The sequence below is a fragment of the Myotis brandtii genome, unplaced genomic scaffold (genome assembly GCF_000412655.1).
Source record: "Myotis brandtii unplaced genomic scaffold, ASM41265v1 scaffold187, whole genome shotgun sequence".
NCBI classification, from domain to species: Eukaryota; Metazoa; Chordata; class Mammalia; order Chiroptera; family Vespertilionidae; genus Myotis; species Myotis brandtii.
Window position 1 is genome coordinate 3,013,347 of NW_005356944.1, and position 22,676 is coordinate 3,036,022.

A 22,676-nucleotide genomic window follows, 5' to 3' on the forward strand; every position below is an offset into this window, starting at 1 on the left:
CCGACCCCCCAGGGGCTGTCCTGCTCCTCCTCACTGCCCCTTCTGGCCTCAGGTCCTGGGGGAGACAGAGCGCTTCCTGAACCAGGTGCTGGGCCGGGTGCAGCGGCTGCTGCCGCCCTGGCAGGTGCAGATCCGCAAGATGAAGGCTGTGTACCTGGCCCTCAACCAGTGCAGCGTGAGCGCCACCTACAAGTGCCTCATCGCCGAGGCCTGGTGTGCCACGCGCGACCTGCCCGCCGTGCAGCAGGCACTGCATGACAGCTCGGTGAGCCTGGCGGGGTCTCCCGCCCCCCCTGCTCCCGGACCGCCGCCTGTGTCTGCCTCACAACTCACTTCCCGTTCCCAGGCTATGCCTTTGCCAGGGCTCCCCCTCCCCGAGGAGTCCACCTGGATGGCCCTGGCCCAACCCCCTGACGTCCCAGAGCCCTTGGGCTGGGCCATGGCACCTTGTCGGCTGGGCTGGGGTGGGCGTTAAATCAGAAACCAGGTTCAAATCCAGGCTCACAGGCCCTGTGACCTCTCACAGACCAAAGGTGGCAATGACCCTGCCTCCAGGGGTCGCTGTAGAGTGAACACACCACAGGCTGCCGGTACCTAGTCGGTGCTCACAGGTGGCAATGGGGCTCCCTCTCCCGGGCCACCTAGATGAGCAACAGCGGGTTTCGGTTTTCCAAACGACTCTGGCCCAGCAGGTGTCTGGCTCTCCCTCCGCCCTGGATGGGGGCTGGTGGGGCTGGTCAGCCTCCTGCACAGAGAAGGGAGGGGCTGCCCCAGGATCCCCAGCGCTCGCCCGGCCAGCACCCTCGGTGCTCCATGTCTCCATCAGGGCCTGGCTGGGCGGGTCAAGGGTCCCTGAAGGCCCAGTCTCATCTGTCTGTCTGTCTGCCTGCCTGCCTGCCTGCCTGCCGGGTGCCCCAGAGCGAGGCGGGTGTGAGCGCCGTGGTTCACCGAATCCCCTGCCGGGACATGCCCCCCACACTCATCCGTACCACTCGCTTCACGGCCAGCTTCCAGGCCATCGTGGACGCCTACGGTGTGGGCCGCTACCAGGAGGTCAACCCCGGTGAGAGCCACGGCGCCCCACAGCTTTGGTGGAAGCCTGGGAGGGTGGCGTACACATTGGGCCTGTCCCGCCCTCTGCAGACGAGAGGGGCACACTCCCTGTGATGCCCCGTCACACGCTCGGGCACGGTGGTGTGTGGGGGTGTGTTTATCCCAGCATCCCCTGGTGAAGCTTACAAAGCAGCCAGCACGGGGTTGAGGGGTTGGGCATGGAGCCGAGGCCCTGCAGCAGGAGTGGCCTGGGTTTGGGGTCTGACTCGCTCACCTCAGTAAGTGTCCTAGCTTCTCTGAGCCTCAGTTGTCTCACCTGTAAAATGGGAATCAGACAGCGGCTTTGGGAAGGTGTGCAATCGTCAGGGGTTGCAAACCAGCAGGCCAGGGGCTACAGCGAGCCTGCAGGTGTGTCCTGTTTGGCCGCGCCGTGTTGATGAAGAAGTTTGAATCAGGTGCTGTCCCAGAGTCTGGGTCCAGGGCTCCATGGCATCTTGTACATGATGCACATTTGGCTGCGGGGTCTGCTGAGCGCACGGCTCCTCTCCCGCAGCGCCCTACACCATCATCACCTTCCCCTTCCTCTTCGCCGTCATGTTTGGGGACGTGGGCCACGGACTGCTCATGTTCCTCTTCGCCCTGGCCATGGTGCTGGCTGAGGACCGGCCGGCCATCAAGACAGCGAAGAATGAGGTAAGTAAGAGCAGCGGGAGTGGGGGGAAAGGCTGGCGGGGGGAGGGGGGTCCGGGCCTTGTCTCAGCCCTCCCCCGCCCCCCCCAGATCTGGCAGACCTTCTTTGGTGGCCGCTACCTGCTCCTGCTCATGGGCCTATTCTCTGTCTACACCGGCTTCATCTACAACGAGTGCTTCAGCCGTGCCACCGTCATCTTCCCCTCGGGCTGGAGCGTGGCCGCCATGGCCAACCAGTCTGGCTGGAGGTGAGGCCCACCGTCGTCCCCACTGTCCCCGGGTCCCCGCCGCCCTGCCCCGTCCCCACCACCTTGACCGCCCTGCCTGCTGTTGCCACAGTGACAAGTTCCTGGCCAACCACCCCCTGCTCTCTCTGGACCCCAACATCACCGGTGTCTTCCTGGGACCCTACCCCTTCGGCATCGACCCCGTGAGTCCTGGCTGCAGGCCAGCAGGAGGGCAGCCCAGTTCTGGTGCCGGATGCTCGGGGCCCCAGACGGATGAGGGGCCTCCTTGCCGGGCGCTTCCTGCAGCCACAAAGCAGAGAGGCTGTCAGAGTGATGGCAGCCCTGGGTCACTGTGGAGCCGCCTCTGTGCCGGGCGCTGCTCTGAGCCCTGTATGTGCAATGACTATGTTTCATTTCTGTGACAGCTCCACGACGCGTCCCTTAGCATCCTTCCCATTTTACAGAGGAGGCAGCTGAGGCACAGGAGAGTACCCAGTTAGGAAGAGCTGGGGTTGGCCCTGGTTGTCTGGCCGTGTCTGTGCCTTAACCAGTGCGCCCTGCTGCCTCTTGGGGGGCAGGTGGCAGATTGTGCTGAGGCCCTAAAGGGGACAAACAGGCTGGTGAGAGTGACGCGGGCAGGGAGGCCCCTGCATGACACCTGTCCCTCCTGCCACCCCAGATCTGGAGCCTGGCTGTCAACCACCTGACCTTCCTCAACTCCTTCAAGATGAAGATGTCCGTCATCCTGGGGGTCACCCACATGGCCTTCGGGGTGGTCCTCGGAGTCTTCAACCACATGTGAGGCCGAGGCTCTGGTGGGGGAAGTGGGAACTGCGGGGCCAGGGTGGTCCGGTGACTTGGCCCTTGTCCCACCCCAGACACTTTGGCCAATGGCACCGGCTGGTGCTGGAGACCCTGCCGGAGCTGGTCTTCCTGCTGGGCCTGTTCGGCTACCTGGTCTTCATGGTCATCTACAAGTGGCTGCGCGTCTCGGCTGCCGGCGCCGCCTCCGCCCCCAGCATCCTCATCCACTTCATCAACATGTTCCTCTTCTCTCGCAGCCCCACCAACCGGCCACTCTTCCCCGGGCAGGTGGGCTGGGGCGGGAGTGGGCTCACCCCCCTCAGCGGCCCCTGGTCACTGGGCCACTCAGGGTGGTCGAGTCCTCATCTGAGAAACAGGGATGCTGGCCCGAGCTGTGAGATGCGGAGGTCCAGGGACAGTGGGAGGCTCCCAGCGAGGTGGCACACAGTGGGTCCCGGAAGCCTGTCCCCTTCTCGCCGAGGATTCCTTACGCAGTGATGTCCCTGCTTAGGGAGGGGACCCGGGGGAGGAGCAGACTGTAGGCTCCCTGGGTGTGTGGCTTGCAGGGACAGCCTGACTCGGCCCCCTCCCCTGCAGGAGGTAGTGCAGTCTGCATTGGTGGTCCTGGCCCTGGCCACAGTGCCCGTCCTGCTGCTTGGCACACCCTTGTTCCTTCGCTGGAATCACCACCGTCACTTGAGGCGTGCTGGCCAACTGCAGGTAGGGGGGTGCTGTAGGGAGGTGGGGCCGCTGCCAGCCCGAGACCCACCTTGCTCCTCTGAGTGGCTGTGTGCAGGCAGTAGGGGCAGTGTGGGCCTGTCTGGGTGGGTCCGCTGACGCTGTCTACACCCCGTCCCAAGGATGAGGTCAAGACTGGGCTTCTGGACTCGCCCGACGCTAGGGGCTCTGATGAGGAGAAGGCGGAGCACCCAGGGGACCAAGAGGAAGCCAAGGTGGGTGTGGTGCCTTCCTGAGTGGGGGGTAACCGCTGGCCTGGCCCGCCCCTTACTATCCCCCCTTCCCGCCCCCTCAGTTTGTGCTCTCTGAGGTGTTCATGCACCAGGCCATCCACACCATCGAGTTCTGCCTGGGCTGCATCTCCAACACGGCCTCCTACCTGCGCCTCTGGGCCCTGAGCCTGGCCCATGCCCGTGAGTGACCAGTGTGGTGGGTGGCCCGGCCACGGTTAAGTCCTGGCTCCAGCTTGCACACACAGCTGCTGGCTGGGTGGCCTGGGCGGGTCACTTCTCTGGGCCTCAGGGTCCCCTCTGTAAAGTGGGCTTCAGGCTGCCGAGGATGCGGGGTGGGCACCCCTGGCCCCTGGTCTCCACTGCCCCCTCTTCACCCACAGAGCTGTCAGAGGTCCTGTGGGCCATGGTGATGCGCATAGGCCTGGGCATGGGACGAGAGATGGGTGTGGTGGCCCTGGTGCTGGTCCCTGTCTTTGCCGCCTTCGCCGTGCTGACCGTGGCCATCCTGCTAGTGATGGAGGGGCTCTCCGCCTTCCTGCACGCCCTGAGGCTGCACTGGTGAGCGGCCCACCCAACTGCTGGGCGGCTCGGGGCAAGGCCAGGCCTTCCCTTCACCAGCTCTCCCTTCTCACTCCAGGGTGGAGTTCCAGAACAAGTTCTACTCAGGCACTGGCTATAAGCTGAACCCCTTCACCTTCTCCATGGAGGACCAATAGCGCCCACCTGTGGCCATGCCAGCGACCCCCCCCCCCCCCCCCCCCCCCCCCCCCCCCCAAAAACCCCCCCCCCCGCCCCCCACCTTGCTGAGTGAAGCAGGAAAGGAATAAAGAGGAGGAAGTCTCAGGACTGTGTCTGGGTCCCGTCTGCAAAGCAGGGGCTGGGGAGGCTGGTGTGGCAGAGCCTGGGCCGTGGCAGAGCCTGGGCCGCGCCAGAACGGCAGGACTCTGGGCTGTGGGCGTGGGCTGGTCCTGCCATGAGCCTCTTTTGGTTTCGTGGACCCCATGGCAGTCTCTACGCCTGTCTCTTACATCCTCCTTTGCAGCTGTGGTGGGAGGCACCGGCCCATGACCAAGGGCCTTGAGAAGTTGGGGAGAGGGCCCATGAGCCCATCTGTAATAAGCCCAGACTCGGGTGGACCAAGGAGGGATGTTCCCTGCACATTCTAGCTCAGAATCAGTGTCTTCCCATGCTGGGCCAGGGGGAGTGAGCTTCCCATCCCTGAGGGTGTGCAAACTGGCTGTAAGAGAATGTTGGGGATACCCTGGGTGTGGAGGGGGTGCCTGGCATGAATTGGCCAATGTTCCCATCCCTCGTGCTGGGACTGGACCCAGGCACTCCATATGGGGCGAGCAGTGGTGTCGTACACCAGAGGCCACCATCCTGCGGGGAAGGGCAGAGGCTGGCCAGGACAGCGCCAAGCGTCAGTAAGGGGGCGCAGCCAGACTCTAGGCCCTGTCTCCCCATTCCGGGAGCTTTGGCCTTGCCTAGCTTCCTCGGCAGCCAGACCTGCTCCCTGGAGGCTGTCCTTTAGCTGGTGGGGCGGGGGCCCCTGTAGCTTCCTGGCCTGGATCCCACCACTGGGAGGCCGAGCCAATGCTTCCCAGAGGCCTCTCTCCAGCTGGACGGCCTGGAACAAAGGCCGCTTTGAGGCTAGACACCCTGGGCGCAGGGAGCCCGGGGACCTGGCCCCATCGCTGTGCCTCTCATCTGGCCAGCTGCCAGGAGCCTGTCCCTTGGGTCCAGGACTGTCCCTCAGGGGCTGTGTGGCAATCCCACGTGCCTGGCAAATGTGGCTGAGAAACGATGATGGCCGTGTCTGGTGAGGAACAGAGGAAGCTGGTGTGTAGGGGACTCGGGCTGTGAGTGTAAGCCCAGGCCCCAAGCCTTACACCTCCCTGGGGAGCAGAGCTGGGCAGACCTGCAGGGTGGGGGTGGTGAGAGGGACCCTGACATGCTCGGAGCTAGTGTGTGTTTTGTGAGGAGGCAGGTGTGGCCTAGGGAGACACTTGCTGGCTGACATGGATGGCTGGGAGCCTGGCTGGAGGTCTGGTTGCCATGGGCCAGCATATGCAAAGGACTGCACTGGGCACTCCTGGGGCAAGGAGGTCATCAGGAGACACAGGGACAGTGGGTCACCTACACTGTGGACAGGCCTGATCCCTGCTCGGTCTAAAGCAGGAGACACCTGAGTGAAGACGTCAATTTCAGGAAAAGACGCGTGTGGTGAGTAAGAGGGATGAGCCAGGGAGGCTGTGAGTGAGGGTGGTCTCCAGAATGGCACTGCATTCTTCGCTGATGTGAAGAAGCCCATCATCTGAAGACCTGGCCCCCTAGCATCGCAGCGGGAGAGGCGGCAAAAAGCCTGGCATGGTGAGGAGAGGAAGGCTGGAGGGGAGTGGGGACGAGGCCGGCCCAGGTGACCGCCTGGCCTTGTGGGCCCAGGAAGGAGTTGGAACCAAGGTTTTAAGTGAGCTCTCACGCAGCTCAGTATCATTTATTGCTTGAACATCAAAACACATTTCCCTGGTTAAGTTTTAAATGTCTACAAGGTGAACAGTGGGAAGTCTCCCCCTGCCCTGGCCCAACCTCCCAGTGACTGCGCTGCTGTGTCCCCTCTATGCCCGTGCAGCCTGCACGCCAGGAGCAGACGCCGGTGCACGTACTGGTGGGCCGCCGTCGCATGACTCAAAGGTGACAGCTGAAGATGGGGTTTTATTTTTTTATTGTTTGTATAGTACAATCTCTGTGGTAGCAGAACTGTATGCACAGAAATAATTCAGTAAGAGTTCAGGTTTAAAAAATGTATCCCAAAGGATATTTAACATATACAAATTTCACAGCTATAGTCTACCCACGCCCCACATGTCACACACAGGCTGGTCCCACCGGAAGGACACTGGGGCGTCAGAGCAGTGAGGGTTGGCCACCGAGAGCCCCAGCCAGGGTTTCTGCTCCTGAGGGGCCCTGGGGCAGACAGCCCTGTCACAGAACGGTCAGCTCCAGGCTGCAGTCATGGAGGAGAAAAGGCGGCAGGGAGGGGACAAAGCCCCTGGTCCCCACGGGAGGCAGCTGGGAGGCAGGGGCCTGCATACCCCCACGCTGCCCTTGCCCGCCGTGGCCCTTCGAGGCAGAGTTAATAAAGCAACATTCAGTGAGGAGGGCAAGGCAGAGGCTACACCCACTTAGGGAGAGATCTGTCCGTACAACTGAACACACGACAGGTACCAGGAGCTACATTCATCGCACGGAGACAGCAGCTGGCGCCCGCCGTGTGCATTCTGCTTCCTTGAGCTTCAGCCTTTTGGACCAGAGGGTGAAGGAACAGCTTCTGGAGACGACTGGCAGGCCACGAGCGGCATCACGGTCTGCCTGTCCCTCGTCACCCTCAGGAGTGAGCAGTGTCTACACACGTTACCTACAGAGAGCCGGTACAGTGCTCACCAGCAGGGTAAAGTCCTGTAAAGAGTCAACAGTAACCAGAAGCGCCCGTGGTGGCATGCTGGCTGGCTGCATGTCTGCGCAGGCGGGGCCTCTCTGGACTAGAGGAATCTGAGCTATCGCACTATTGCACTACTGAACTGTGTTTCTGCTGCCCGAGCTTGTCAGAGGCCTAGTGAAATCGTAAACAAGATATGAAATAAATGTTACTCAATTTTAATACAGTCTTTTGTATCATACACATCTGTGTGCGGCAGCGAGCCATCCCAGCTTCTTGCCGCAGGAACAGCAGTCGGAGCAGAGGGCTCCATGGCTCGGCCGCCCCACGCAGTCCAGGGACGGAGTATAAGAAGTCCTCCCGCGGTCACACCCCCAGCTTCCTCTTCTGGTGGAAATAGGCATCAAACCTCGCTTGGGCATAGTCCTAGGAGACAGAAGGACATAGCTCAACCCGGGCTCCTGCCTACCCGAATGCTGCTCGGATCCTGCCCAGGAGCCCACCTGTTCTAGAGACATCTTCTCACGCTGCTGGCAGTGTTCACCCCACACCTTCATCTTAAAGGTACCCAGTTTGGTTGCATGGCCCACCTGGCCCCACCACCCAGACAGGACTTTTCCTGGTTCCCCAACTCAATTACCCCAAGTGTTCAAGAAGTCACTGACGGACAAAGGCTCCCCCTTTAAAGCAGAAAGTTCCCAGGTGCTCGCAAGCACAAAATAAAAAAGTCTACTTTGTCTGTGTCATTTGACCATGACTCATATTTGCTTTAAAAATCCAAACTTCCCCTTCGGCCTCAGCACCTGTGCATCCCCTACCCTCTGCCCCTCAGCACCTGTGCATCCCCTAACTTCTGTCTAGAAGCAGAAATTATCCTGATAGAGGATCAAGGAGGAAAATACCACCTGTCCCAAAGCAAGGTGCTCACTCCAGACTTCTGTGTGCCCCGCCCCAGGACACCCACCCACACTCATGGAGGGTACCTACAGTGTCTATGACCGAGACAGCTCTTAAGGTTGGAATAAAATGATAGCCTAACTTGGCACAAACTTGCCTATGAGTAGGATGTCTAACTCAGCACAGCTCCCACCTAAGGTGAGGCTGGAGGCCAGAAAATGGAGTGGTGACAGATGCATCCCACACTCCTACTCTGTCCCTGTGTCATGAGAGACCAAGGTTGGGGGCTAGACCTCTCACGTCTGCATCTCTTCAGCTCCCATCAGAACCAGAGGCCCATACAGCACTTTTCTGATGCAGGGAAGGAGGGCCTGCTGCCCCGGGAGTGAGGCAGCCCCATAGGCACGTAGCCTCCATCAGAGGGGCTTCAATGACAGCCTTTCTGCTACCTTCCCAGCTGAGCCTGCTGTCCGGGTGCCAGGTGCCCTGGTTCAGGCACTTACAGGGAACGGGTAACTCTCTGTAGGGGACCACTTCCACCGGGCATTCACAATAATGTAGCCTTTTCTCCCCGGGAGTAGAAGAGCAAAAGCACCTCCCAAACATACCATGTAGCCAAATTCGATGGATGAAATCTTGGCCTGCACGATGGACCACAGTGCCCAGAAGAAATGGGAGGCAAGGGCAAACCTGTCATTACAGAAGCAGGAAACACAGGTGAGTAAATATGTGGCACCCGTCAGAGGGCCAGGGAGGTCTTTCTGCTAGACGGGCACTCTAGCTCATGTCCATCCATCTGGACGCGAACCGTCTGGGCAAACTCAGTGGGGTTATCTCCCATGGCCAGAGGTGTGAACACGCCAACTGCCTGTCCCTGGCACATGTTAACTGCATTCACAGGGCTCCCCTGGAGGCCTTGGTGGCCATGCCGGTGAAGCCTGGGTGACATTTAAGACACTGTGCTGCCGTGTGTGGGACACAGCATCAGCACCTGCACCACATCACCAGCAAGAGGAGAAACTGCGGGCCTCTGAGCTCACGGCCTGTCCCAGGAGGCAGGGCGATGCCCTCACCCCCTCCTCCCTCACGGAAGCAAAACCAAGCACAGGAGTCTGAGCCAGTGCCCCTCCAGGCTGCGCCATGCCTGTTACAGGAGTCCAAATTCTCACAGTCATACCTCTGGGCCGTGTGCAAATGAACAAAGTGCTAGTCCCAGAACCGGTGCTCTGGCTCCCTCACTAAACCCAGCCCTGTCCTCCCGGCAGTCCCCACTCGCCGCCCCTGGTATCACCCCTTCTGTGTGGGTCTCTCCACTCTCTTCTATTTCCACCTGGTCAAGAACCAGCAAGGGCAGCCTATGCTGCAGGTGGCACCCAGGGGGTGGCGTACTCAGTGAAGGGTGTGGACATGCCTGAACCACAAAGAGGTGACCCGTGAAGTGGGGCAGACAGTACAAAGTGGGCAAAGTTACTATGAAAGTTTCTGAGCTTTGCTTTGAGAGCTGATGAAAAGCAGTTAAAAGCAAGACTCAGAACTAATACACGCAAATGTAATCATTTCCTAGGAGACGTATTATTAGATGGCACCCTCCAGTCCATGAGCCTCAGAGGCGAGAGAGCATTGGCCTGGCTGAGTCTTACGCACGTCCTGCCCTCCTGGGGGCAGACCCTGTTCCCCTGACCTGCTGACACCTGAACACACTCAGCCGAGAGAAGTACCAATGTTCTGTTTTTGACAAAGTATAAGTCCTAGGGATGTGCGTCAAAGGCTCTTAAAGTCCTCCACGGCCAGGAGGCATCCCAACCACATTCTACACAGAGGCAAGCTATCTTCACAAATCAGCAAAGGAAAAAATTTACCTATTGACTTCAACCAGCATTTCTTCTTCTATAATGAACTTTTCTTCATTACTGAGGTTTTCAATTTCATTTAGGGATGCAGCCAAGTAACTGGAAATAAAATGGAGCTAAAAAAAAAAAAAAAAAGGACCAGTGAGGCTAAAAATAGACACTGTCCAAAGCTTGGGTGAAGCACACACATCTAGGTCGCGTCAGAGAAGCCTGCGGAAGCCTGGCATGCCCACCACACTGCCTGCTGCCCAGGGGACTGGAGGCGCCTGTCTGGCAGGAGTCACGGGTACAGTCAGCGTCTAATGGCTCCTGTTGTACTGCCAGCGAGACAGGCACAGGAACTGAAGGCTACTTCTGGAGACAGTAATTTAGCTAGAAGCGTTTTATTCTAACTCACACTCGTGCTTCCCACGGCCTGATCGTAGAGCAGGGGAGCCTATCCCCAAGCGCAGCCACAAGCACGCCAGGCTCGAGGTCCAGGTCCCCAACGCTCCCTCAGAGCGGAGGCCGGACCAGACATGTGAGGCCCCTCTAGGAGGCCGTGGTTATTCACCCACTTACGCTCACACAGGGTGACATCTAAGTTTACCTAAGGTTGTCCCAGGTTGCACATTTATTCCACCTGTCAATTAGGGTTTAGGAGCTCCCTGGTCCTTTTTCTTTCTTTTTTTAAATCCTCACCTGAGGATATTTTTCCATTGCTTTTAGAGAGATTGGAAAGGAGGGGGAGGGTGAGAGGGAAAGAAGGAGAGAGAGAGAGGGAGGGACTGAGGCAGAGAGAGAGAGAGAGAGGAGACACATTAATGGGTTGCCTCCCACCAAACCTGCAACCCAGGTACATGCCCTTGGCGGCCATAGAATTGAACCCATGACCCTTCAGTGCCTGGGCAACACGCTAACCACTGAAAACACCGGCCAGGCCAGGAGCTCCCTGGTTCCTGACTTTCACACTCTATCAAAAGGCAACAGAACACAGCAAAGCAGCGACGCCTTCTTTTGTGCACAAGAAACTGGCCGGTCGGTCATCCTTCCCTCATTCACTGGTTACCTAGTTGGAGGGCCCACACTTCCTCCTCCACCTCCTTTCCCTGTATGGCCTCTTCCACCTTCCTTCCCTAAATCAGCTTTCATATTCCACCACCAAAAAGGATCACTCAAGGTTCAGCGCTGTCCCAGGCAGGGGCTCACAGAGGGGCCTGACACTCTTAAGGAAACCTGGCACAGGAAAGATGAGGTGCCAGGCCCTGGCCACTGTGGCTCAGTTGGTTGGGTGTCCCCCATGCACTGAAAGGCTGCTGGTTGATTTCTGGTCAGGGCACATGCCCAGGTTGTGGTTCCATTTCCAGTAGGGGGCATGCGGGACAATTAGTTTTTAAAACCCATGCTTGAACCACTGCACTAGTAGGATTAATTTCTGGGAGACACTAGATGCTGAAACTGGCAAATGAAGACAGAAAACTTGAGTTGAATTGATTGACACCTTAATGACCCTCCCTCCAAAAAGTCCTAGGCCCAGACTGTTTTGCAAGCAAGGTCTACCCAACTTCCAAAGAACAGGTATCATCTTCATTCTAAACAAACTTATTCCAGAAAATAAAAAGGGAGACTCAGCTCACTTTAAAAGACTACTATAATTGATTCCAAAATATGTAATACTTTAAAAAATGAACATTCAAGACCCATGTGCACAGATGCAGAACTCCTAAAGTAAGATACTGCCTGATTGGACCCACCAGAGCATCACAGTTTATTGCAGAAATTCCAGGAGGTTTTAATGTTTAAAAACATCTCACTAGTGAATTAAAGAGAGAAAAGCATGAGACAGCCTTGATGCATCTATGAGGTAACCAGATAAAGATCAGCACCTTGGTTTCAAAACCTCCCAGAAAACAGGAATAGCACTGCCTTCAGTCCCCACGCTGTGCAGGGCTGGCAGTTACACGCTCTGCCTCCCAGTGCAATGAATTGCCTTTGTGCTGAAGATCTGCCCCGACTGGCAAGAAGGAGCGCACTGGAGACCATGCGGTGTGCTCTCTCCCCCAGGCTTTCTCCCACCCTTCCTTCTCATACAGCACGACCCTGAGGTCCAACCATCCTGGCCACTTCAGACATACTCAAGTTCTTCACAGTCAGCCTTCAAATATGACCAGAAGAGTCCAACTGGCATGGCCCAGTGGTTGAGCATCGACCTATGAACCAGGAGGTCGCAGTTCAATTCTCCATCAAGGCACATGTCTAGGTTATGGGTTGATCCCCAATGTGGGGCCTGCAAGAGGCAGCCAATCAATGATTCTCTCTCATCGTTGATGTTTCTATCTCTCCTTCCCTCTCCTTTCCTCTCTGAAATCAATAAAAATGTATTTAAAAATAATACCTATGGCCAGAAGAGAGCAACAGAGTTTTGGGCAGGAGCTATATTCATCAACAAGCCTGAAGTTGAAAGGCTGCCCATAGCGTCTGCACTACCTACTGAAGGCTATCACCGTGCCTAACTCAGGGGGGTGGGTGCCTAACAAACACCTGCTCAGTGAGCTACGGAAGCAACTGACTGCATCCCTGTCCGCGCCCCCGACCTCTGTGAATGCTTCTGAGCAGGCAGGACGCTCCGGGAGGGCAGGTGTGGAGCTGCCACCTGTGTAAGCTGGGCGAGGCGGGCTTGGTGTACTGCCCCCAGCCCTGCCTGCTTCCACACGCCTACTTATGCTCAACCCAGGCTTCAGTGTTGGGCTGAGGAATGCGAGAGAAGGGTCCCAGGAGGCAATCCCCAGTCACTGGACTCCCGTAACTCAGGACAGGACAGAGAACTGTTAACACGGCAGCAGCTACGACACCGAGACGACCCCTCTCTGCACAACAGGAAACAGATCAGTGATCCCCAAAAGGCAGCCAGAAAGCAGAAGAGAGGCTGCACTTTTTAGAAAAAACTAAAAAGAACTACAAAGGGGGCTGTGATCCTCTCTGACTGAATACCGGTATCTCTGGCACATTGAACTCAACTGTCAAGTTTGTGTCTACATTTAGCGAAAAAAAGAAACATTTAAAGCAAGAGGGTTTGCCTAAGCATTACAGTTTTAAAAAGGTATCTTTCCAAATTGTGATGTAAGCAACACTAACTGCATAAGGCTGCCCTGGGTAATTCACCGACTCCAACGTACACACCCCAGCCTTACCTGCTGCTTCCTGGTGGGGAACTTCCCCAAGTTTGCTCTGAAAAAGGGGTACTTCTCATAGTTATAATCATACATCCACTCACAGAAATGGTTCGCAATGTCGAATCCCCTGAAAAAGAGATCAGAAATGCAGAGAATGAGGCAACTGCCCACACCAAACTCCATGTACAGAGAGAGGCCGAGTGATGAGCATCCCTCCTGGCCACGCACTGGACTTCCTGAGGTCCCAGAAGTACACCTGCTTCAGGGTCAGGGACAGCCAACGGGGCCACTACCAGAACCAAGGAAGCAACAAAGCGCCTCCTGACCTGCCGCTCAGAGCAATTGCTCGAGAGCATTTTCCTGCCATCAGCCCTCTTATGAAAGGAAATAATCTCTGAGCAAAAGGAAGTACCAGATTCTAGATTCTGATCACGCACAGCCCTGCTCCCCTAACAGGAGCTAAGGAGCTAAGGACGGGCTGCACAGCAGTGGTGAGGCCATCCTGCCTGGGGACAGAAAGCATTGCTTCCAGAAGAAACTTTGTAACGTACAATATTGTTACCTATTTTCCCCTATAGGTGTTTCATAAACATATTCAAATAAAATAGTATGGAAGTGCCCTGGCTGGTGATTGAAGGGTCCCGGGTTCGATTCCGGTCAAGGGCACATGCCTGGGTTGTGGGCTCAATCCCCAGTAGGGGGCGTGCAGGAGGCAACCGATCAATGATTCTCTCTCATCATTGATATTTCTCTCTCTTTCCCTCTCCTGTCCTCTCTGAAATCAATAAAAATATATTTTTAAAAAAATAGTATGGAAGTAAAACACCAACACATTGATAATACTATCAATATATTTTATTGATAGTATTATAGATGTCTCCCATTCCTCCCTCTGTTACTTACCTGTAATTATAACTGCTGTATTCAAAGTCGATGAGCATCAGTTTCTGGTTTTCCAAGTTCTCTCTCCCTTCCAGCAATAAGATGTTACCTGCAGAAAGGCATGCATGACATGACTTTTACTCTGGGTAGGTTTCACATTCGAAGGTATAAGTCCTCACACGCTGCCAACACAGGCCAGCTGACCTCCCTCACACACAAAACTGGCTGATGTGTCTACATGTTGCTTGATCAGACTTGGCTGGCAACGATCAGCTAATTACTAAAAGGTACTTTGGCTTACATTAAGGTCTTACTGATGACTTGTCTTCAATAGAGACTGTTCTTAAAATTAAAACGAACTGCTCAGCCTGGCCAAGGGCCCAAAGGTGGACCTCAGGGCAAAGCCACACCACAGCCACAGTCATTACAAGGTGTGAACTAATGTTCCGCAAGGAGGTGGCTTGGATACGCTGCAAGGTGCTGCTGTGGATGGGCTTGGCCCAGGACGGACCGAAGCAGGGGACCTGCCCTGGTTCTGCTCATCCAGGTTAACAGGTCCACCGACAGGCGTCAAACACTGAGACTCAGGAAGGTGAAGGCCTTTATCCCAGCTCCCAATTTAAGTGAATATTCTGATTTTTTTTGAATATATATATTTTTTTTTTACAGAAACGAAATGATATTCTACATGTTTTTCTAAAACTTGCTTTTCTCTCTTAATATATCCTGGAGATTTTTCTATTGGCTTGTATAAAATTCAACCTCTTTTTTTTTTTTGAGAATTTTTATGAATTTATTTGAGCCAAATTCATGACATGCTGAGAAGCAAGATCTCTAATGCTCCCTCTTTCTTTTTAATAGTTACGCAACACTTCAAGTCTGGCTGTGCCTCAAATCCTCTCTCTGCCTGCACACCTGGCATCTGCTACACACCCTGGAGGCTATCTTTTAGTACACACACACACACACACACACACACAATGGGGGCAAGTCTTACCTTCTTGACAGTCATTATGACAAAATACAACTGGAGATGGAGTGGATTCAAGCAATGATCTGGAAAAGGAAGGTTTTGCTATTACTTACCAAACTTTTAAGAAGCCCAATGCAAATAGTCCTGCTGTCTCAGCAAACCCTGCACTGTATTAGTGCTCCAAACAACATGGCCTCTGGGTAATGTCTGTCACTTGTGAAAACTCTGTCCTATGTGGGCCAGGCCCCAGGACAGCCTGTGCTCAGTCTCTCCCTCTCCTTCCCTCCTCTCCCCACCCTCCTCTCTCTCCTCTCCTCACCTCAATTTTGTTTCAGAAAAAAACTACTACCCTGGGTGCACTGCTGCCATAGCCAGCAACCACCCCCGTGGCATTGCACTCCCACCATGAAACCTTTGGTGAACACCAGGAAGTGACATCACTCCTGTAAACTAATGCCAGGTGACAAACCCATTGTTTAAAGCCACCCTGCAAAACAGATGTAAATGCCGGACCTGAGGCAATGCTTAGTTAGCAATTATTGACAGCTGTGTTGGTGACTAAGAAAATTTACATTTCTGGATGCCTACTTCCTATGTCAGGAAATGGATGCACATACTGACCTCAGGTTCTCCAGTTCCAAAGGCAGGTTGTAACTGAGGAATCTGTGGAGCTGCTTCACCTTGGCTCCCTCGGTAAATTTAATTCTCAGCACTTGATTTAGATACCTTGCAAAAAGAGAGAGAACAGAAACGCATTGCTCAACCACCACGCTTGTCCTTGGGCTCTAGTTCAATGTAACCAGCAACGCCAGGGGCACCGGATCTCCATGACAGGGGAAAGGAAAAGGCATGGGATCCAGGGCGCTCTGGAAGCAGACTTCCTGCCCATCCACCGTTCAGTAGCGTTTCCTGGTTCAGGAACTGATTCTGACATGGAAGAAAGACCTACTCGTGAGGCACACACCACCAGCTAACAGCTGCACACCTCTGGCACCACCGGGAGCTGCCAATGTAAAACTAAAGTTAGAGAAAAATGATCTGACCACTTACTTTTCCATTGTTCCAAAAAGCCATTTTGGTTCCTTATTGAATGGCATCTTCATACCATGAAATGTGGCCATTTTCTCAGCTACTTCCGCAGAAATATCTGGCAAACTTAATTCTTCAGTCTCTAATCGCCGGCTCTGAAACAAAAAAGGGTGTTAGAAAATGGCATTTATCCAGGTAACCTAGGAAGTGTGAGCTCCCACAATCTCTAAGGATGAGAAGCCAGGTTTTGTGGGTGTCTAAGTCTCAGCCAATACACAAAACTCCCTTAAGAATGGGCACTGTGCCCAAAGATGGTGACCCACCAATTGCTATGACATTTCTTCTTCTTCTTTTTTATTTTTTTGTTAAATATATTTGTATTTATTTCAAAGAGAGGAAAGGAGAGGGAGACAGAAGCATCAATGATGAGAGAGAATCATCGACGACCTGACTCTTGCATGCCCCTTCCTTGGAATCCAGCCTGCAACCCAGCCATGTGCCCTGACCTAGAATCGAATTGTGACCTCCTGGTTCATAGGTCAACGCTCCACCACTGAGCGACATGGGCCAGGTGCCAGGGCACTTCTTGATGAGGGGCAGGCCACCTTCAAAGGTCGATTTCGTTTGAAATTTTTAAACTGAAAGTTTATTCTCCCACATAATTTGTGACTGCCCTCTGCTGACCCAACACTAAAAGTATGCTCCCTTCTCTAGGCAAAAAACCCAGGCTTTCAGCAGTTTATCAGGTGACCGGCCTCCAGCTCCATCAGCTGGAACAGTCCACTCTGACACATGCAGGTGGTGTGGTGTTCAGCAGTGCTGTAAGCTCAGCTGAGTCCCGTCCCACTATTCACAGTGGGGTCCCCAGCACCTGCCTAGACTGGTACAGAGAAGGCTCTCAAGAAAACATGCGCCCAGCAAGTGGGCCTATCCCCAGCTTTCCTACCACAGCCTGAGGACAAGCGTGTGTGGCTGCTTTTCCACAGCTATTCACAGGAGCTCAGTAACCTAAGACTTGTCTATCTTTCCCACAAGAACTGCTCCCCTATAGAAACCCAGAGACATTTCTCTGAAAGTCCAAAGTGAGGCACGGCTGGCATGACTCAGTGGTTGAGTGTCAACCTATGAAACAAGATTCGATTCCCCATCAGGGCACATGCCTGGGCTGTGGGTTCAATCTCGTGTGAGGTGTGCAGGAAGCAGCTGATCAATGATTCTCTTTCATCAATGATGTTTCTATCTCTCTCTCCCTCTCCCTTCCTCTCTGAAATCAATAAAAATATATTGAAAAGAAAAGGAAGAAAATCCAAAGTGGGATAGCACAGGATAGAGAGTGAGTGTCCCCAAGCTAGAGAAATAGCCACCTGCTCAATTTCTGGCTTCTATACTCATTGCAAAACTACATGGCCAAGGGCACATTACTTATACCTCTGTGCCTCGTTCTCCAGTGTCTGTGAAATGCCAACATGCTGTGAAGTTCCTGACAAAGCTGCTCTGAACTAGCTCAGACAGTGCGGGCGAGTCTCCAGCCGGCACCTAACCAGACAGTTTCAACAAGCCGCAGGTGCCCTATGATTCAGGCCGAGGCCCATCAAGCTCAGTCTCTCTTCAACTCTGGATTCTCCACAAATGACCATGCTGTGGTAGGAACAGGGCACTCAGCTTTTAGTGGCAGGACACGGTGGACTAATTAAGGAAGCTCACTCAGCTTTCTGAGCTGCTAAAAAGTGCTGGTAGCCCTGGCAGGTGTGGCTCAAGGTGCGTCGTCCCTTGTCCCGAAAGGTTGCTGGTTGATTCCAGTCAGAGCACGTGCCTATTTATGGGCTCAATCCCTGGGAGGCATGTGCAGGAGGCAGCCAAATGATGTTCTACTCTCACATCAATGTTTCTCTCTCTCTCTCTCTCTCTCTCTCTCTCTCAAAATCAATTTTAAAAATTAAAATTTAAAAAGAAAGAAAAAGAATTTAAGTCACATTACTATTTCAGACCAGTCGCAAACACATCTTACCGGGATAAACTGCTCCAGGCGGCCTTGCGGAAAGATGCCATAGAGCTTCGGCCCAAGCGACCTCTCTGCAAGAATGGCGAACATGACGCTCTCCAGAACCATGGCCTCAGTGCCCTGAAACATACCAACAAAGCAGACATTATCGAGGGCTGACTTGGGCCAGGCATCAGAGTGCTTTCCCACGAGCAGTGTCACCGGATCCCGCACCAACTCTTAAGATCAGGCATTATTATCACCCATATTTAAATATGAAGAAACAGGTTAACAGATCTGGAAATTTGTAGGATCCATGTTCAAAGCACTATACAGATGAGACTTAAAATTAACTTTAATTAAGGTCGCTGACTCCAAAAATGGAACAATATCTGTCAATCCTTTATTGCTCCTGTTAATTTTAAAGCCTGTGTGAGTCCCACCCTGGGCATCTTGTCCAAGGTCACAGGACCACCATGCTGGTGAGGGTGGACAGTGCCAGATGTAAGCGCAGGGGCCAAAGGCCTGCTGGCTGACCTGGCTGTGTTACAGTGAGCTTCCTAATTGCTCATTCAGACCAGGGGTCTGTTTTCTGGCCCAAAGAGCACCTGAACCTGGAGCATTCAAGGTTTCTATTTTCTGCTATTAACCCCAATCTTCTCCTCTGTCATTTAATATTCCATTTTCTTGCTAAAACATCTATGATGCTCATGTGGTTCTGTCCTAAAAATGAATGTGGATCTATAATCATTTTGCCTTCAAAATTCATGTTTTGGATTCAATTCAAACTCATTCCTTAGTTCTCTTCTCTCAGACAGCAAATTATAGCCTAAGAGTTTCCATCTGTCGGGGTGAAGGAATGGGAACTTAACCAGAGGTGCACCCGAATCTCTTAAAGCTTTTCCAACAGTTGTGTCTGAGGAGACGCCAGCAGGTGTGCTCTGAAAATTCTTTGGGGGAGGGGTTCTACTTCACCTCTTATTAAAAAACATGCTGCTGTGCTTCTGGGACGCCCCAGGACCGGCGCACCAGGTGGACAGCTTCAGACCATGTTGAAGCACCACCCACTCACCTCCACAGAGACACAAGGACAGGCTCAGTGGGCACCACAGCCCCACTGAAGTGTCACAGCCTATCCTTGCAGCCAATTGGCCTCAGGGTAAATCTCTCCCATTGATATGCCAAGAGCAAGTAAGGCTCAACTACAACAGGAGGGTGTGTGTACACATCCCACATGGGGTCGGGGTGGGAGAGGGGTGGGTAGAGAACACCTAGAGTGCCCAAGTCGGGTGAACAGGGAGGCTGTGCCACTGGACCCTACAGGACACCGACTATACTAGTACAAGGCAACTCTACCAAGCCTGGGAGACATAACAGCTGTACCTAATACATAGAAACAAACACAGGGAGGAGAGTAAGAAACATGTGAAAGGACAGAACAAAACTCTAGAAAAAGAACTAAACAAAACGCAGACAAGCAATACTAATACAGAGTTCAAAACACTGGTTATAAGGATGTTCAATGACTTAAGGGAAAAGTAAACAAACTTAGAGAGAACTTCAACAGCATAAAAAAGGACATGGAAACCATAAAAGAGAACCAGTCAGAAATGAAGGATACACTAACTAAAATGAAGAATAATTTACAGGGAATCAACAGTAGGGTAGATGAAGCCAAGAATAAAAACAGCAACTTGGAATATAAAAAAAGCAAAAAACACCCAATCAGAATAGCAAAGGGAAAAAAGAATCCAAAAAAAAAAAATGTGGATAGTGTAAAGGAGCCCTGGCACAACTTCAAATTTGCCAACTTCGCATTATGGAGGTGCTAGAAGGAGAAGAGCAAGAACTTGAAAACCTATTTGAAGAACTGGTTAACTTCCCTAACCAGGTGAAGGAAACAGACATACAAGTCCAGGAAGCACAGAGTCCTATACAACATAAACCTAAAGAGGCCTACACCAAGACACATCATAATTAAAATACAAAAGGTTAAAGACAGAGAGAGAATCTTAAAAGCAGCAAGAGAAAAGCAGTTAGTTATCTATAAGGGAGCTCCCATAGGACGGTTAGCTGATTTCACATCAAAAAGTTTGCAGGCGAGAAGGGACTAGCAAGAAAGACTCAATGTTATGAAAGGCAAGATTACAACCAAGATTACTCTACACAGCAAAGCTATCATTTAGAATGGTAGGACAAATAAAGAGCTTCCCAGACCAGAAAAACCTAAAGGAGTTAGTTCATCACCACCAAACCAGTATTACATGAAATGTTCAGGGTCTTCTTTAAAAAAAAAAATTTTTTTTTTAATTTATTAATTTTAGAGGAAGGCAGGAGGAGGAGAAAGAGAAACATCGAAACATCAATTTGTTGTTCCACTTATTGATGCATTCATTGATTTTTGCATGTGCCCTGACTAGGGATTGAACCTACAACCTTGGCATATTGGGATGATGATCTAACCAACTGAGCTACCCGGCCAGGGCAGAGTCTTCTTTAAGAAGAAAACAAGCTCTGACTAGGTTGCTCAATTAGTTGCAGAGTTGTCCCTTACACTGAAGGGTCATGAATTCGATTCCTGGTCAGGGCACATACCCCTGTTTCAGGTTCCATCATTTCTCTCTCACACCAATGTCTGTCTGTCTGTCTGTCTCTCTCTCTCTCTCTCATTTTCTCCCTCCAAGCTCAATAAGATAAAACAAACAAAAACACACATATCCTTGGGTGAGGATTTTAAAAGAAAGTTCTTTAAATCACACATTACAAAAATGAAGACAAACACATAGGCAATGATGCAAACTAAAATTAGAAGGAAACAAAAAAGAAAAAAATGCTACTTGCAAAGATATGGTGTCAAAATAAAGAAAACAGTAATTCAGTCACTTGTACATTTAGTGGGGGAAGTGGATTTGCTGGTAATCCCCCACAATTCTAGTCCAGGCACCACCACCTTGTGTAATCCCCACAATTTGCCAACTTGCCAATTTGCATTATGGAGGTGCTAGGAGAAGAGCAAGAACTTGAAAACCTATTTGAAGAACTGGTTAACTTCCCTAACCAGGTGAAGGAAACAGACATACAAGTCCAGGAAGCACAGAGTTCTATACAAGATAAACCTAAAGAGGCCTACACCAAGACACATCATAATTAAAATACAAAAGGTTAAACTATGGTCTAACCATCACCTTGTGGGGCCATCTACTTGAGGTTTTATATAAATGACTGCTATAAACCAAACTACACCCTCCTCCAAATTCATACATTGCAGCCATAACCAACCCCCAATCCAATGGTATTTGGGTGGGGCCTTTGGAAGGTGACTGGGTTTAACTGAGGTCATGAGGGTGGAGCCCTAATGGGACCAGTGTTCTTTTTTTTTTTTTTTAATATATTTTATTGATTTTTTTACAGAGAGGAAGGGAGAGAGATAGAGAGTTAGAAACATTGATGAGAGAGAAACATCAATCAGCTGCCTCCTGCACACCCCCTACTGGGGATGTGCCTGCAACCAAGGTACATGCCCTTGACCGGAGTCGAACCTGGGACCCTTCAGTCCACAGGCCATCGCTCTATCCACTGAGCCAAACCGGCTAGGACAGGACCAGTGTTCTTATAAGAAGAGACACCAGAGAATTCTCACTACTTCTCTCTCTCCCTTCACCAAGTGAGGACACAGCGAGAAGCTGGTATCTGGCAAAGCAGGAAGAGGGCTCTCACCAGAACCCGGCATGCAGGCAGGCACCCTGTCCTCCCACCTCCAGCCTCCAAAACTTCGAGAAATCAGTGTCCAGTTGTTTATGCCCCCGGGGAATTTGTTACTACTAAGACAATGACAATAGGTCCATAGGGTTGACCTATCAAAAGTCAATGGATTTTAAAGCAGGATTTGACTGACAATCATTAAACTCTTAATGACTGACAACAAATTCCTGACATCTCTATTTAGCTGGCAAAATGCCTTCACTCACTCATCTGACCCGACAGCAAACCTGTGTGTGGGGGTACAGCACCAGAAACACCCACAGGAGAGTGTACCATGGTCTATAGAGCATCTCTCAAGCTCTCCACCTGAACCTGGGCTCCGCTGCCCCCAGGAAGCAGCAGCCCAGCGCCCCACCCATGCAGGAAGGAAAAAAAGTGAGTGCAGACCCTAACCGGTTTGGCTCAGTGGATAGAGCAATGGCCTGCGGACTGAAGGGTCCCAGGTTCGATTCCGGTCAAGGGCATATACCTTGGTTTCGGGCACATCCCCAGTAGGAGGTGTGCAGGAGGTAGCTGATCAATGTTTCTCTCTCATCAATGTTTCTAACTCTCCATAAAAAAATCAACAAAATATATTTAATAAAAAAAAAAAGTGAGTGCAGGACAAGGAAGCTGACCTCAGCACCCAGACCAGCTGGTCTACCATTAGTGGCTCTTCGCCATCTGTACAGCTCCCAGCCCAAAACTTCAGCCCATTCCCCAGTCATTTCCAAAGAGTACGACTAAGATTTCTTCTGTCTAGGTACCCTGAATTTTGTTGGAATTAAAATTTGTTTTTAAGTGTCCTCTGTTAGAATAACTAAGTTAAAGGTCATTAAGGTTGACACTGAATAAAACACGTTTCTACCTAACCAGTTTGGCTTAGTGGATAGAGCATAGGCCTGCAGACTGAAGGGTCCCGGGTTCGATTCCGGTCAAGGGCATATACCTTGGTTGCGGGCACATCCCCAGTAGGAGGTGTGCAGGAGG

The 22,676-nt window shown here is 52.4% G+C and overlaps 2 protein-coding genes across 6 annotated transcripts in view; one reads left to right on the forward strand and one right to left on the reverse strand.

The window, feature by feature from the left end:
- TCIRG1 (T-cell, immune regulator 1, ATPase, H+ transporting, lysosomal V0 subunit A3) overlaps window positions 1-4,588 on the forward strand; it is a 9,501-nt gene extending 4,913 nt beyond the window's left edge. For both annotated transcript variants that reach the window (XM_005864344.2, XM_014538112.1), the window contains 12 exons: window positions 53-265; window positions 919-1,063; window positions 1,607-1,746; window positions 1,834-1,991; window positions 2,083-2,173; window positions 2,650-2,768; window positions 2,849-3,062; window positions 3,372-3,494; window positions 3,635-3,727; window positions 3,808-3,925; window positions 4,126-4,303; window positions 4,383-4,588. In XM_005864344.2, coding sequence (XP_005864406.1) covers window positions 53-265; window positions 919-1,063; window positions 1,607-1,746; window positions 1,834-1,991; window positions 2,083-2,173; window positions 2,650-2,768; window positions 2,849-3,062; window positions 3,372-3,494; window positions 3,635-3,727; window positions 3,808-3,925; window positions 4,126-4,303; window positions 4,383-4,461 — 1,671 coding nt within the window. In that variant the 3' untranslated portion in view covers window positions 4,462-4,588. The remainder of the gene's footprint in view (window positions 1-52; window positions 266-918; window positions 1,064-1,606; window positions 1,747-1,833; window positions 1,992-2,082; window positions 2,174-2,649; window positions 2,769-2,848; window positions 3,063-3,371; window positions 3,495-3,634; window positions 3,728-3,807; window positions 3,926-4,125; window positions 4,304-4,382) is intronic.
- Window positions 4,589-6,450: 1,862 nt separating this feature from the next.
- CHKA (choline kinase alpha) overlaps window positions 6,451-22,676 on the reverse strand; it is a 30,170-nt gene continuing 13,944 nt past the window's right edge. For all 4 annotated transcript variants that reach the window (XM_014538120.1, XM_014538117.1, XM_014538119.1 and 1 more), the window contains 9 exons: window positions 17,973-18,086; window positions 15,986-16,119; window positions 15,557-15,661; window positions 14,960-15,018; window positions 13,984-14,071; window positions 13,099-13,207; window positions 9,938-10,044; window positions 8,687-8,768; window positions 6,451-7,607 (listed from right to left, as the gene is read on the reverse strand). In XM_014538120.1, the coding sequence (XP_014393606.1) occupies window positions 7,548-7,607; window positions 8,687-8,768; window positions 9,938-10,044; window positions 13,099-13,207; window positions 13,984-14,071; window positions 14,960-15,018; window positions 15,557-15,661; window positions 15,986-16,119; window positions 17,973-18,074 (846 nt within the window). In that variant the 5' untranslated portion in view covers window positions 18,075-18,086 and the 3' untranslated portion in view covers window positions 6,451-7,547. The remainder of the gene's footprint in view (window positions 7,608-8,686; window positions 8,769-9,937; window positions 10,045-13,098; window positions 13,208-13,983; window positions 14,072-14,959; window positions 15,019-15,556; window positions 15,662-15,985; window positions 16,120-17,972; window positions 18,087-22,676) is intronic.